General features: G+C 42.1%; 1 protein-coding gene across 1 annotated transcript in view; it reads right to left on the bottom strand.

Moving 5' to 3' along the window:
- LOC124412167 (zinc finger protein rotund-like) overlaps nt 1-7467 on the bottom strand; it is a 69866-nt gene extending 62399 nt beyond the window's left edge. Inside the window, exons 1-2 of the mRNA XM_046891833.1 lie at nt 7138-7467; nt 5706-5957 (exon numbers count right to left, since the gene is read on the bottom strand). Of these exons, the coding sequence (XP_046747789.1) occupies nt 5706-5957; nt 7138-7467 (582 nt within the window). The remainder of the gene's footprint in view (nt 1-5705; nt 5958-7137) is intronic.
- Nucleotides 7468-14505: the final 7038 nt, after the last annotated feature.

Below are 14505 nucleotides of genomic sequence, written 5' to 3' on the forward strand. Positions count from 1 at the left end.
TGTTCGTTTTGTGACATGAAGCAGAGACGCGTCTTAGCTTGTGCTCGATTCTCGACCTCAGTGTGAAAAGTGATATAACAAAATTTTACGAAAGTTCAAACCGATGAGAAAAAAAATGTTCATTTGGTTTCACAATTTTTACACATTTTCAAAGAGTGGACCAAGTTTTATTAAACCATGCGAGAATGTGTGGTAAAATTGTTCAGACAGCCCTTGTCACTTCAAATTCTTCGGTTTCAAATTCTCAACGATTCGTGTCTAAACAAAAAATAATATTCCTCATCCCGAGAAATAAAGTGATTTGGATAGATTATCAACTTTTTCAATGCTTGGTTAGTTCGAGCCTCGCGCGGAAACACAAGGTTTTTGTGTTTGTTTTGTTTTTTTTGTTCATCCAGCTGATTTTATTCACTGCATTTATTGACTCGGGCTCATATGCTCAAAGACAAATACATGTAGGTACATAACCAGAGTGCTGTGCGACATCCAAGTATTTCTGAACAGTGCCGACGACGGTGATGAGACTCCATCGAAATTGCAACAGAATTTTAATGAGGCCGCGAACTTTGAATGTAACGGTAATAAATTATTGTGAAAGGATCGTTTATGCATCCGTGTATGTATAAGACGGCGGGTCACTTTGTCTGAAGCGATATGCGGGTTCGAGTCATCGTTTGTTTTTTCAAAAGTTAAATTACCCAGTGTCCGTATACCGAGCATACACATACGGATCCAAAGAAAACAAACACATGCCTGCGCGCGCACACATACATTCGTACAAAGGAGAAGAATAAAGGAAAAGGACGAACGTTCGAAAGGCTGATTCGAAAGGGCGAGAGAGAGAGAGAGAAAGAGAGAGAAGAGAAGAGACACAAATATAAAAATTTCAATCTGAAAGGAGAACACTCGACGACGTGTTCTCGAAAGGCGAATCTCATACAGGAGGACCTGCTCATCGCGGCTGCGCCGCTGCAGTTGTCTCCTTCCGCAGGATCTCCATCAAAAACAAGAACTCCTTACAATAGCAAAGAAAACGATTTAAATAATCCGTGCTGTATGCAAATCAACGGCTATATGAGTATGGGATTCTCACGGGACGCCCCACCATAAAAACCGGGGCCCACCAAAAAACCTCCCAAGACAATTGCGCAATCTACATATGCGCTCTAGGCTTCGAGGCCCGCGTTTAGCAGCGACCCCCCTCCCCCCTCCTCTCTCCAAGCACCTTTTTCCCAACCCCCTTCGAGGAAAAAAGAACGGAGGATAAAAAAAACAACGATTCCAGCCACGCAGCATCTTCTCCGCACGGTGAAAGGGTTGAACAAAAAGACTTGAATATTAAATAGGCAGTATCCTCGACCTCTACGCTCCTTCGGTTAGCCAACGGTGAGGCGATAAGAAAGGGGGAAGGACGGGGGTCTCTCAGTGACAGCGAACGAGCGAAGGATCACCTTGCCAAAGCGGAGACGATGCAAGGTGTGCGTGTGTTCATGAGTTCACCGCGAACCTCGTTTAAATATCGGACTAAATATTTGCTCTTTTTTGTTCCCCGTAGAAATCCCGGCCTTTTTTTCTTCTTTTTTTTTTTTTTTTTTTTGTTTTTGCTCGCGCGCGCCAAGGGATTTCGGAAGCAGCGGTTAGTCGATAGACGAAGCTTAGACCGAAAGTTCAATGACTTTGCCAAAAAAAGGGGTTTCACTTTTTTTTCCCCATTTTTTGTTTCCCCCTCACCTTTTTTGGCCCACAGTGCCGTTGACCCGAGGCTCATCTTCGACACGTATAACACACCACGTTTTCTGGTACAGGTTTCAAAAAAGTGATCAATGAATTTCAGGAACGAGAAGACGGGCGAGCAGGGTGGTAAGAAAAAAAAAAAGAGAAGAGGAACAAAATACTAAAAAAGGTTCATCCCCGAAAGCTGGATCGGCGGGACACTTTTCTTCCCTCCGTTTCTATTTTACACCAATCATCCCCGACTACGAGGATCCCTCGAAAAATCTGGCGTCCGCAGCAGGAGGAGGATAGAAAGGGCGTCGAGTCCCATAAACTTTCTTGGGGGACAAATGTTGTGACACGGGTTAGGCGATGGGATCGTGGTGACAACACCATCTTTTGTTTGTCGCACCGATCGTCTTTTGTTTGCCGATCTTTACCGATCACCGCGGAAAACAATAACGCGGTAAGAGAAAGAAAGGAGAAATAAAAAGAGGAAGAGATAAAGAAAACCGAAAGCACAGACATCGGAGGGGAAAGTCGCCCGGGATCCGGGATCCTATCTTTCCAGTCACAATTCTCAAGCCAAGTCATCGAGCATCGCAGAATTAAATTCACATGCCTATTGCAACATGACGCTTGGTGTCTTTCGACGATAAAAGAAAAAAAAAAACAAAAAAAGAGCAAAATTTTTTTTCTAACACGACGCATCATCGGTCGCGAAATTCGTTTGAAAGATCACTTTTGTACGCCTCTTTTCTTTTTTTGATTCTCCTTTTCTTTTTGCTTTTTTTTTTTTTTTTTTCTCTTCTGCCTCCCGTACCGAGGAATCGCGACACCGTTACGAGAGAAGGAACCCCCAGGAAAATTCATTAGCTATTCCGGTACCCTGTGACCCTTTTTTCATCATCTCTGCAGTTAGACAATGACAGAGTTTTTTTTATTTCTTTCTATAGACAAATACCGTTGCAACGCGATTTGCATGGCCCGAAGACAAAAAAAACGTGATCAAAAAAATGAACGGGGTTTTCTTTCTCTCTGATTTTTTTCCCTTCGCTCTCCTCCTCGCGATGCGATGGTGCAGTGGTGGTGGTGGTGATGGTGGTGGTGGTGGTAGAGGAGAGGAGTGGCTGCTGCAACGTTGACGCTCAGCCGCGAAGAGTGGGGGAACCATTATTTTAATTTCTAGAGAGTGCAGGCTCTTTTACATAATCTTTGAGGGTTAGCTGGATGGCGGTAGAAAAAAAATTCTCTCACACGTAACGCTGCTGCTGGGCGAAAGAGCATTTTGCATTTCACCTCCTCACGTATATGTACATAAAGGTATACGGTGCAAGAATAAGAAAAATAAAGGGTGAGAGAGAGAGAGAGAGAGAGAGAGAGAGATCGAGCGGGGTTAGAAAAGAAATTAGCCTAAAGAGCTCTAAGCGTTTTAGGGGATTATAACCAAAGATGCGTAAAAAATGCGCGCCAAGGCTTAAAAGGGTTGACCACCCGCTGGGCAAATGGCAAGAAAATGGGAGATTACATCCTCCGTATCCCAGGCCCATATACCCATACGTAAGTAACCACGTACAAGATCATCTTCGTGCACCAATGTATCCTGCATCATGCAGTGCAGCCCGATATAGAAGCCCGCATCAAGCGCACGTAGCATCCTTACCCAGCCCTCCTTATATCTACATGTGCCTTTGCTACCGGTTCATAAATTTAACCGGTTAGAAGAGACGGGAAAAAAACCAATAAAAAAAGTGTCAAGCCGAAAAAAAAGACAAAAAAAAAAACAAACAAAATGCAGCATTGCACAGAAGTCAATTATCTCACTTTTTCGAGGGAGAGAGAGAGAAAAAGATCTTACCTTCAATAGAGACAAAACAGATAAAAAAAAAAAAAAAAAATAGAACAAGAATCAGCTACCGCAGTTGCCGAAATTTAATGTAAATGTAAAAACGGTAAAAGTGTTCACGGTAGCCGGTTTTGTCAGGCACGAAATTAGCGCCCGTTTCATCACCATTAAATACGTATTGGGTTGTTTCTCAGCAACAACTCCCAGAGGTCCCATAGAGGTAAGAGACATCAGTCAAAGAGAAAGAAAAAAAAAAAAATAGAGAAAGAGCAGAAGGTGAGCCCTTAAAAAATGGCCACAGGGCGTTATGCAGATTCTTATAGACAGGGTGGCGGCGCACTGGTCTATGCTGATGATCCTAAGAATCCTAGCATAAAGGGCCCATAGTCTCACGCTATTATGCCCCACAGGTAAGATAAAGGGGTCTTACCCGCACGAAAAAGAATCGCTAGGGGTGCCGTGATCCGCGCCCCTGAGCGCGAGAAGAGTAAAAAAAGGGTGGCCCTTGATGTCTCTTTAATTTTTATTAATGATTCGAAATTTGAATTTTTGCATTGCTGATATGGGAACAAGCCGTCCAAGACGTGCCCGAGTACCTAGCTCGTGTACTTAGGCGAAATTGAAGATCAGAAAGAAAAAAAATGAAAGAACAAGAGGTCGATGAAGAATAAAGAACGGTCCAAATCTATCCAAGACTTTTATACAGTCCCAAAAAATTTCCCCTACGGTATAATACGGCGAGAGAAGCGAAGAGTAAAAAAATTTAGGAATGAAAACGATCTGACCAGAAAAAAATACAGCCAAGAAAAAAAAGAAGCAAGAAAAAATGAAATAAAATTCAAGCCGACTCGTTACACGGACCGTAAAAACGAATTAAATGTAAAAGGATCGAAATCGAGTGACAAAAGAAAAATTTGAAATTTCAATATCACCCTTAAGGGTCACGGAGGAATAGACGAAACGAGAGAAAAGCGAAAGAACAATCGAAGGGAAATGTTGATTGTTCAACGCTGCGAACATCCCTGTACAAAAAAGCGGTTTTGCGTTAAGGTTTATAAACGCATACATAATTGTACATACAGGGACATGACGCGAACGATAGTCCGACGATACAACAAGCGTATAAGTATATATAACGGGTGCCCATTACCGATCTATTCAAATGAGCAGCAGCGACGCTGTGCAACGGACTTTTTTGCTACTCGACAGTTTTTTTCCCTCGTCCGAATGTTTTTTGCCCCGGATCTTTTTCTTTTTTTTTTGCTCACCTCATAGTTTCCGGAAATTTTTTTCCGGCAGATGTATATACCGGTTGTGCCCGCACTAGACTGCAGTGTGTGTAAGTATATATGCAAAACAACGTTTCACGCAACCCTTTTGGCCGGTGGAGCGCTGACTATCTCCCTTCACTTATTTTTTTTTTTACCTACAAACGCGACTAATCTGTTCCGTATACACTTCGCTGGAGCATCTAATCCCATAAGTTATGCAGGAAAGAAAAACCGCCGCACCCTGAACGGCGTATGGTTAACCATCGCCATCGCGCGAGATTCTTTACGTCTTTTCAGTCTCAACTGACGACGCCTTTAGTTTAAGATTTGTTTTCCTTTTTTTTCTCTTCATTTTTTTTTTACAAAAATTTTTTGCCACCAATCATATAGTCTTCGAAATAATTTTACCCCTTTTCTTTGTCACGGGACACCCTTAAGGAAAACGTTCCTGAAACCTCAAGTTTCGTTTTCGTTAACACGCGAAACTTCAACTGCGGTCGGTAAAGTTTCTGGCTGTTTGGATAGATTTCATTCAGTGTGCCTGATGAAATTTGAAATAATTTCACACCAGCCATCCGATTGATACCACGAATATATCAAAAGTCTTTAATTCGGCTGTTAAACATCGAATTACGCTACTCTGATCTGCAGAATGAATTTGAAATGAGTCAATTACTTACTTTTCTTTTTTTACTTCTCTAAATCGACGAACTCTGTTGAATTGAAAACTTATGGAAATATTTTCATTAGAACTAATACTTAGGATCACACTGAAGACAATCTATCCAAACACCGTTTGTTCCTTAAAAAAATTATACTGGAAAATTTCGTGTTTCAATGAGTAGAAAAAATGGGTTTTATTTTTGTCAACTTACGTCCGCTGGGATCCCGTTGTTCCAGGGATACGGGGGTTGGGGTGGCGACTGCTGCTGATGATGAACACCTCCGACGCCGGTCGTGCCATGGGGGTTGTGGATGTGCTCCGCCATGACACTGACCCAATGGGCCAGCCCACCACCACCAGTGCCGGCCCCGGCTCCTGGACCCCCGGTGCTTCCGGTTCCGCCGCCTCCCCCGCCACCCCCTCCACCCTCCTCACCTCCTTCTGACCATGCGAAGGAAGCTTTCTGCAATAAAATAGAAAGAAAATGGTAATTCGGTGAATATTACAGTGTTACATATATATATATAATTTAAAACTATACTATACATATACGTGTGTAATGTTGTATTCTAATTATGGTAAATAAATTTCTTTTCAACTGTAACTGCAGACAACTCAATTCAGGTCTGTGCAAAATCATTCTTTTCGGCTTTTGCGTATGTATCCGACGTGAGTTCAACGCTACAAGTGTAGAAAAAAACGAGAAGATATACGGAAATGAGTTGAATCCGAGCCGTAAACTCGTCGGTTCCTATTTATAGTAATTAGGGAATTGAGTCCGTCGAGCCATTAGCTGCGTGTTTAATTAAATGGATTTTGATTTCACGGAAGATTAAAAAGTGACGGCTGAATGTACTCGGTACTCTCGCGTCACGGGTGACGGGATCATGCGAGATATCTTCGGTCCCGGTATGATGCATTATTAATTGCATCAATAAAGAACGAGGTTTCGTGTATAACATCTGGCACTCGAAACGAGGGGATGAACTTGGAGGCGACGAGATGAGTAATAATGTCACCTGCGATTTCTGGGTTACTCAACGAGTGTGCGAGTCGCCGTTCAGGGAGGATAAAAGAAGGCCATTGAACGAGATTCAAAACCAACTTTCGAACATACACAGAAGTTTACTCAATCCGGAATACGTGTGATCGCGTTTCACATACTCCGGGACAGAATGCAAGCTTACGTATTTGTTTTTTTTTTTTTTCATGGTTTTATTTATTTATTTGGTTTTTTTTTTTTTTTTTTTCACGTTCCTAGTCTCATTTTTATTTATCCTTCTCTTCTCTCGTGCAATTTTTCCCGCACAATCAGTTCCGCCTTTAGAAAAATCACACGGCCTTTTTCTTTTGTTCTATATCTATCTATTATTTTTTCTTTATTGCTCGTGTACTTTGCCATACGAATCATTGAATTTTTTTCTACACATCAGACTGTCGCCCTATTATATTGGTAAATTTTTTCTTTTGTATATACGAGTAAAATTTAATCCACTTATTATGTTTGGAGTAACCGAGTAAACGATGAAATTGATGAAAAAAAAATTGATTCACAATATTGTGAAAAAATAAAAAGGACATGTTTTTTTGTTGTTTTTTCGTGAGTAAAGATTATATCAAAGAACCGCTGCCGCGGTCTTAACCTCGTCATGATCCTCTCTGTGCAGCGCCAAATTTCTCGGGAATGCCGGAACACTGCTGACCGTTAATCCTTTCAAATCTTTCAACTCCTTGAGAGCACCGAGCGCGTTTAGATTGTCCTTCAGGTTTGCCAGGTTATCTTTAAGATTGAGATTTCTGTTGAGAACCGTTTTTCCCAGTACCGCACTGGCGAGCAGACTCTTGTACAGTTCGTTCGGTAGTATAAATTTCTGATCTCTATCAGCGCTGTCCGTCATCACAGGCATCATTTCGCTCGATGAATCGGAATCAACGTCCACCGACGAATTTGACACAACACTGACTGTAGACATGATCGATTTGTCGTGCGAACGAAGGAAGGGAAGCTAAGGGACCTTAGATAGGTTAGCCGGGTTGCGTTGATTATCGAAATTGTTTATCTTAATTTTATTATACTTGTTTCAAGTGTTCAAATTGCTTCGCAGGTTAATATTACACGTTTTACGTTGAAAGCTCGTTATTTTTATTTTTTTATTTTGTTGTTTTTTTTCTTCACTCAAACTCGTCTCTTTATCTTTGGCAAACTCTTTCTCGCTTATTATTAATAATACACGTACGTTTGTATTTCATACCGTGAAGTGTACGTGTGTATGTTTATACATATCATTTATACATATGTATGTGTATTTAATAGGCCTATGCTTTATACTTTAAGTTTTACAACAAACGAATAGCGTTGGTTAAATATGAGTCTCTACCAAGTAGATTTATTTTATATAATAATGTGTATGTATATATATATATATATATATATATATGAATATTATTATCTCGTCTTCGAATCACGCGTTGGATGCTAGATTATGCTAATCAATTCATTGATTGTAATATTATATTTAAAATAACGAACTCTCTCGTGTATTATGTATATATACCATATTTCACTATACATATATTACTGCCGTAAGACACAGTAAGTTTTACTTTTCTTTCTCTTTTTGCATTCCAATTTCTTAAGAAATAAAACAGTTATTATTAAAACTTTTAATTTCTTTTAAATTGCTTCGAGTTGTTTCACTACTCTTGATACTTGTTTTGTTGTTGTTGTTTTTTTTCCTCGTTTCTTTATTTAACACACACAACGTATAGATATATATATATATATATATATAATTAAAAAAACGTATTGTGTCGTGACGCGAAAAGGATGAGCGTTCCGAGTGTGTGCATCGTTTAAGACTCAAAGTGTGCGTTAGGAACTTTGCGCGCGCAGTTCATTACGCAGGGTGGTTTCTAATTGGTTGACTAATTAAAGCGGGAAACTCTCCCGCCACGAGGTTACAACGTGCGACTATTTTCTAACGTATACGTGGTAAACCTTATAAGAAAGAAACACGCGAAATAATCACCGTAACTTTTCCCCCCCTTTTACGATATATATGTATATATATATATAATATTACTTTGACTTTTCTACATTGGAAAATAGGAACTTTGGTTCGATTATTACATTTGTTATACAGGCTTTCAGTTTCGTCTGTTAAAACAGACGGAAATAAGATAAATGGAAAACAAAAACATCAGCAAACATTGATTAGCCCGGCTGTACGAAGATTTTCCGTTTCTCTCGTCAATTCATCCCCCGACGCCCCGCACCCTTTCCCAACCTCCAAACTCCACCCTACCCCCCCCCCCCCCCCCTTCCCCTATTCAAAATATACTTTCAACCCTCGAACGAGACGGTACGTGAATGCATCCGTATATGCTACGGCCGATTGATTTTACGAATTCCGACGGAATTTATCGAGTCTGCGAATGAAAACTGAATATTAGGGATTGGCCTTTCATCTTCGGCGGAAGATTTTTCATTCCAATTCGGTGTTCGGATCTCTTCGTCATTATACATAAAACGTATGTATATATATATGTGTGTATGTGTGTGTGTGTGTGTGTGTGTGTGTGTGTGTGTGTATTCGTATGTATATATTTATACGATGCACAATTCTGTTTGGGATGTAATATTTTATTTTTATATCCCCAGGAACAACTGATCCGCAACGTTGATATCCGTTAAACGGACTTTTTCAATTTCCTATCCATATTTTCCATGCTCAGACAAAACAGTAATCTCCGCAAGGGGTGTTCCTCTACTGTTTCAAAAGCCCTCCTCACGCACGGTCTTATATTTTTCCTTCCCAACCCTCGCCGTCTAGTCGTCCTTCCTTCCTTCGTACACGAACGATCCTTTTCCCGATGTAGTGTAACTTTTTCCTTCGTATATTCCTTCCGTTTTCGTTTCTCACCTCTCTCTCTTTTTCTTTATTTCCATTTTATTTAATTCTCTATCTCCCTTCTCATCAGTGGTCCTGGTAATGGTGCTCGTGATTGTTGTTGTTGGTGTTGTTGTTGTTGTTATTATTGCGATTGGCTCGGCCGACGGTTGGTATATATACGTATATACATGTATACGTATATGTATATATAATATATGTATATATATATATATATAAATATATCTCGGCGACGATGCGTTTTCGCAGAAATATTCCGACCGCGAGGTCTCCGTCACTCGTCGGTCTTCGTCTTCGTCCTCGTCTTGGTCTTCGTCTTGGGCTCCGTCTCAGGGGATCGAAAACCTGCGTTCACTTGTTTTCGGGGGGTCAGTTTCTTGTACATGAGCGCGACCGGGGTGAACCGCGCGACTGATGGTGCACTCGGCGCCGGGGCCGGGAGGTATAAGGAAGCGGAAAGAAGGTTCGCCTGGAAGGCGCACGCTTCGTCCATCTTTTCCTTCCTTTTTCGTCGGAGCTCCCGAGTAAAAAGCGAGGAAAAAGACCGGCAAAGAAACAGATAAATATAGATATTTTCCTTGGCGCGCGAGCGAATTGGAAAAATGGAAATAATAAGACGGGGGCGGTTGAGAGGGAGGCAAAAGAGAAGGTAGGAAGGGGGTGAAACGGGGTGGCTGGTGGGGGGGGGGGGTATGCCGAGGGTTACGCGAGGAGAGATGCAACGGTTCAGGCGAAGTATGGAGCAGAAAGAGAGAGAGAGAGAGAGAGAGAGAGGGAGGGAGGAAGAAGGTTCGAAGTGCAGAGCGCGATGGGGGTAGGGCACGGGGTTTGGGGGAGAGAGGAGGTTGCATTGCGCGGTGCAGTCTGCGCGAGGGGGTGGTAACACTGGTAAAGGGAGAAGAGAAGAGAGGGGGAGGGGGGGGAGAGGATTGAAGGGGGTACACATCGATTGCACGTGTGTGCAACCGCCTTCTTTTTGCCAGAGGGAGAGGTGAGGGGTTGGTAAGGTGGAGGCAGCGGGGTAGAGAGAACGAGGGTGGATGATTCCCTCTTTTCTCTTCGCCGCTGCACCGCTTCCACCCCCCCCCCCCGCCCCCCTGCCGCGCGCACCCCCGCGAGAATTCCGCGGAGAGAATCGTTGTTCGCGCGCGGTGACCAACTTATAACTTTCCTGTATAACCCGTGTGTATAAATACACGCACATACACGCGCACGCACACACACACATATGTATACGTATCGTATAGGTGTACAAAGACGTGTAGGTACGCGTGTGTTGAAAATTACTCGCCGCGGCTACAGATTTTTTTTTTTTTTAGTTTCTATTTTTTATCGTCTCTATGTCCCTTTTATTCAATTTTATTAATTTCTGTTTCTTTCTTCATTTCTATATCATCTCACGTCACTTTTTAGATCCTCATTTTTCTTTTGCTCACGACGACGACGACGACGACGAGGCATGGTGGACATCGTGTAAGCTGGCACTAACCTCGCTCAACGTATATATATATATATATACCTATTACAACTGGGCAGAACTGGTATATCCGAAAGAAAGGCGATGTACGGATGTATGGACTGTATTGTAAGAGATGGGCTGTACGGAGCTTTTGAAAAATAAGAATATTATACGAAACTGTTATTTTTCGATCGATACGATGTCCTGTAGGTATATACTTATACACATATAGACACGTCCACCTGTGCAACTCGATTATACATATAGTTTCTTACCGCTTCCTCCTTCTCCTCCTCCTCCTCCTCCTCCTCCTCCTCCTCTCACTCCTCGGAGGTATAGCAGTAACTTATATCCTATATGTATATAGAAATGTGTGTGTTACCCGGCACACGCGAAGATATTGAATCGCGTAGATTGCGTTTTTGCCGGTATCTACACTTACAACAGATATGGACAAGGTAAGTGCAACCCGTAATGAAAAAAACGAACCCTACTTTATCGGCGACGTGCACACGGAAGATTGAAAAATTAATAAAAAAAAAATAAAATAAAAAACAGAAACAAGAAAAAAAAAAAAAACAGAAGTCAAAATAGATTACATTTTCAAAATAATGAATTTAATTGACGCAGTCGTGTTCGTATGTGTTTTTTTGCATGAAACATTTTTTCTTCTTTTTTTTTTTTCGTCGGCGCAATCACAGCACCGCAGAGAGCAAAAATCCCGATAACGAGGTGAAGTAATTTGATCATTGCTTGAATGCACCGCGCGGTGTTATTCTTTCTACATAACGGTGGATATTGCGGTGATTCCGTTTCGTTTTTTTTTTTTTTTTTGTTTCTTTCTTTTCCAAGTATATAATACACACATTTCCGTTTACTTCGCATTATATTATAATTTTTTTGTTGCCGAAACGGCATTATTCCATTGGCATGCAGATGGGTTCACACTCTCTCGACACTGCAGGGTCTTGGGACGGGGTGGTGAGGATCTTCTAAATAGCCCTACAAATGGGTTTCCTTTATTGCACGGTACACATGATATTATTTGTGTTTTGGTTTTTCGGGGCGGCGCCCGGAAGCGCCCGGAAGAAACGCACCGTCTTACGACAATTGCCCGTATTTCGAGATCTCAAGGGCGTCGTTCAGTCTCTCCTCTATTTCTACTTCGTTCTTTCTTTCTTTCTTTATTTCTTTATTTCTTTTTTTCTTTCTTTCTCTCATTCTATTTTTTTTCTCTCACCAAGGCCTGTATCTCGGTTAATACACCGATCGTTTATTCTTAAATTTCTTGAAAGACGAAGCCGACAGGACAGAACTAAAGAGTTCTCATGTCGTGAGAAATAATTTCCACCGCGACATACGTTTCTCCATTTCTTTCCGTACAAGGGGGAAGAAGATATTTTTCCAAACACGGGGTGAGGAGGTATTTGCAAAAATTACAAAATTTAGAAAAGAAAAAAAAAAAGTAAATCGAGTATTCATAATTCTCGATTCAAGCCCCGTAAAAACCAACCAGTTCTAAAAGATGGTGTATAGCATATACGTATATGCTTGCTGCGTGTATCAACGCGTATCAATAATAAAAGGCTTTGGAAAAACTTGGCGGGAAAATTAAACGTCGGGCGTTAAGCCGAGCGTGAAAGGGAAGTGAGGAACCACTTGTTGAACGTTTAGCGCGTGGGCAAGGAGAGGGTTGTCGGGGGCTTTTACGGGGGTGTAGATATGCAGATGAGGGGACACCGAGTAACTAACTTTAACTTAAACTTCTAGATTCCCCCGCTATATACCTCGCAACCCCCTTTCAGCGGCGTCCTGAGGCCAGCCACTTTTCTCTCACCTTGACTCGAATACCTCGATGGTAGCGCCGGCATAGCGCCTTCGCGCTCTTACATACCTATATCTGCAGCCCCAAATCAGTGTTGCTACTCGAGGGGATGAAGGGTGGGAGGGCAGGGGTGGGGGGGTCTAAGGCACGACGAGGCAATTAAACAACGAGTCGAAACCGTTGTGCTTAAATAGGGGCGGATAAGGCGAGGCCCCCCCCTGGGTTCAATTTTTTTCTTAATCATTAACTAATATTTTTTCAACGTTCTTAGGTGTATTCTTATTAATAAATATGTATGTATATATATGTACATGTATATAAAATTACGTTTCTTCCTTCTTTTTGGTGGAGTTATTTTTCGTGCATATTTTTCAAACTTTCTTTTCGGGATATGGGGATGAGGGTAGGGGGAGGGGGGGGGGGGGGGCGGCGGCTTCTAAGAAGAGACGACCGGCGCCTCCGCGACGCAGCGGCGACGCCGAGTCTCGTCGACCCAGATATCTCGTCTCTTATACGCGAGTATTCGAAGCGTTTTTCATTTTTATTTTCGTTTTGCAACTCGGCTTGGGGTAGGTTTTTCCGCAAACTCCAACTTCCCAGCACCGCCACCACCGTCGCCGTCTTCGTTGCACTGCACACAACTGAGAGAAACACACCCAATCGCACAGAACCCTTTCCGTGCACCTACCCTTACCCCCCCCCCCCCCCCCACCCTCTACCCACCTTTTTGCCGTTCATCCCCGCGTGCATTTTTCTTGGGTGGCCCACTTCGCCCCTATTGGTTATTGCACGGGAGCGAGGGACTTCCCCCCTTCTATCCCCCCTGTTCACCCCTTCAACCCCTCAAATGTAATATTGCATTTTTCACTACCGACGTTGTACGTCACGGGCACAGCTAGATCACACATGTACATTCCAATCTCCGGTGAGATATTATCCTCGATAAAGTCTAAAAGGGCTTATGTTGTAGACGGGAGTTCTGAGCTCTGTATCGAGAAAGTGTTAATTTTCAGATCGAGAGAGTCGAAAGTTATGTTGTAACGCGACACACGGTATGATGATGTGATTTCGTAGAATTGATATTACAGATTCGTTGAAAAAACATGCAACGCGTTTGTTGAGAAATTTCATTTCTGTAGCTATATCTACTACTGCCGATTTACGTGAGAATATGCAATACTTTGCAAAATTATAAAATGAAAGAAATAGTTTTAAACACGTTCGTTATGTAAAGAGAAAAAGTAAAAAAAAAAAAAAAGAGAGTAAAGAGACACGAAAGCTCGATAAAACTCGTACGATCGAGACGACGAAAAAACGGACAACCAACCGTACCTACGTACGACATTGTGGTTTTTAATTTTCATCTTTCTACTTCACACCTTCCCACCGGTTGCAACCGTAACGGAATTAGCAATTAGTTAAAAATTGCGAAAAAATTGCATGAAAATGAACAAATTAACAGTTGTGACTAAATCGTGAGGGTGTGATAATGCAGACGGCGGCCATTCGAAGGTGGACGAACACGCACGTATGCCCAGCCTTGTGTGTGTATTAATTATATATAAAGCAGACCCCGCGCGTAATGTTATACATATCGCTATTACACGCTGCCGTATGATGCATAATAAATTAAGCGAAGGAAGATAATATCTCGTTAGAGGAGTGAAGTGACTTCATTGGCCGATCCTGCGACGTCGGAGAACCCCCTTTGCAAGTTTATCGCATAATGAGAATCTCACCGCTTTACTCGAAGACAGCCATGTTGAATAATACAGTCTCCATAGCGCCGTTTTCGTCCGCCCATTTATTCATTGTC

Source organism: Diprion similis, chromosome 11, assembly GCF_021155765.1.
Source record: "Diprion similis isolate iyDipSimi1 chromosome 11, iyDipSimi1.1, whole genome shotgun sequence".
NCBI classification, from domain to species: Eukaryota; Metazoa; Arthropoda; class Insecta; order Hymenoptera; family Diprionidae; genus Diprion; species Diprion similis.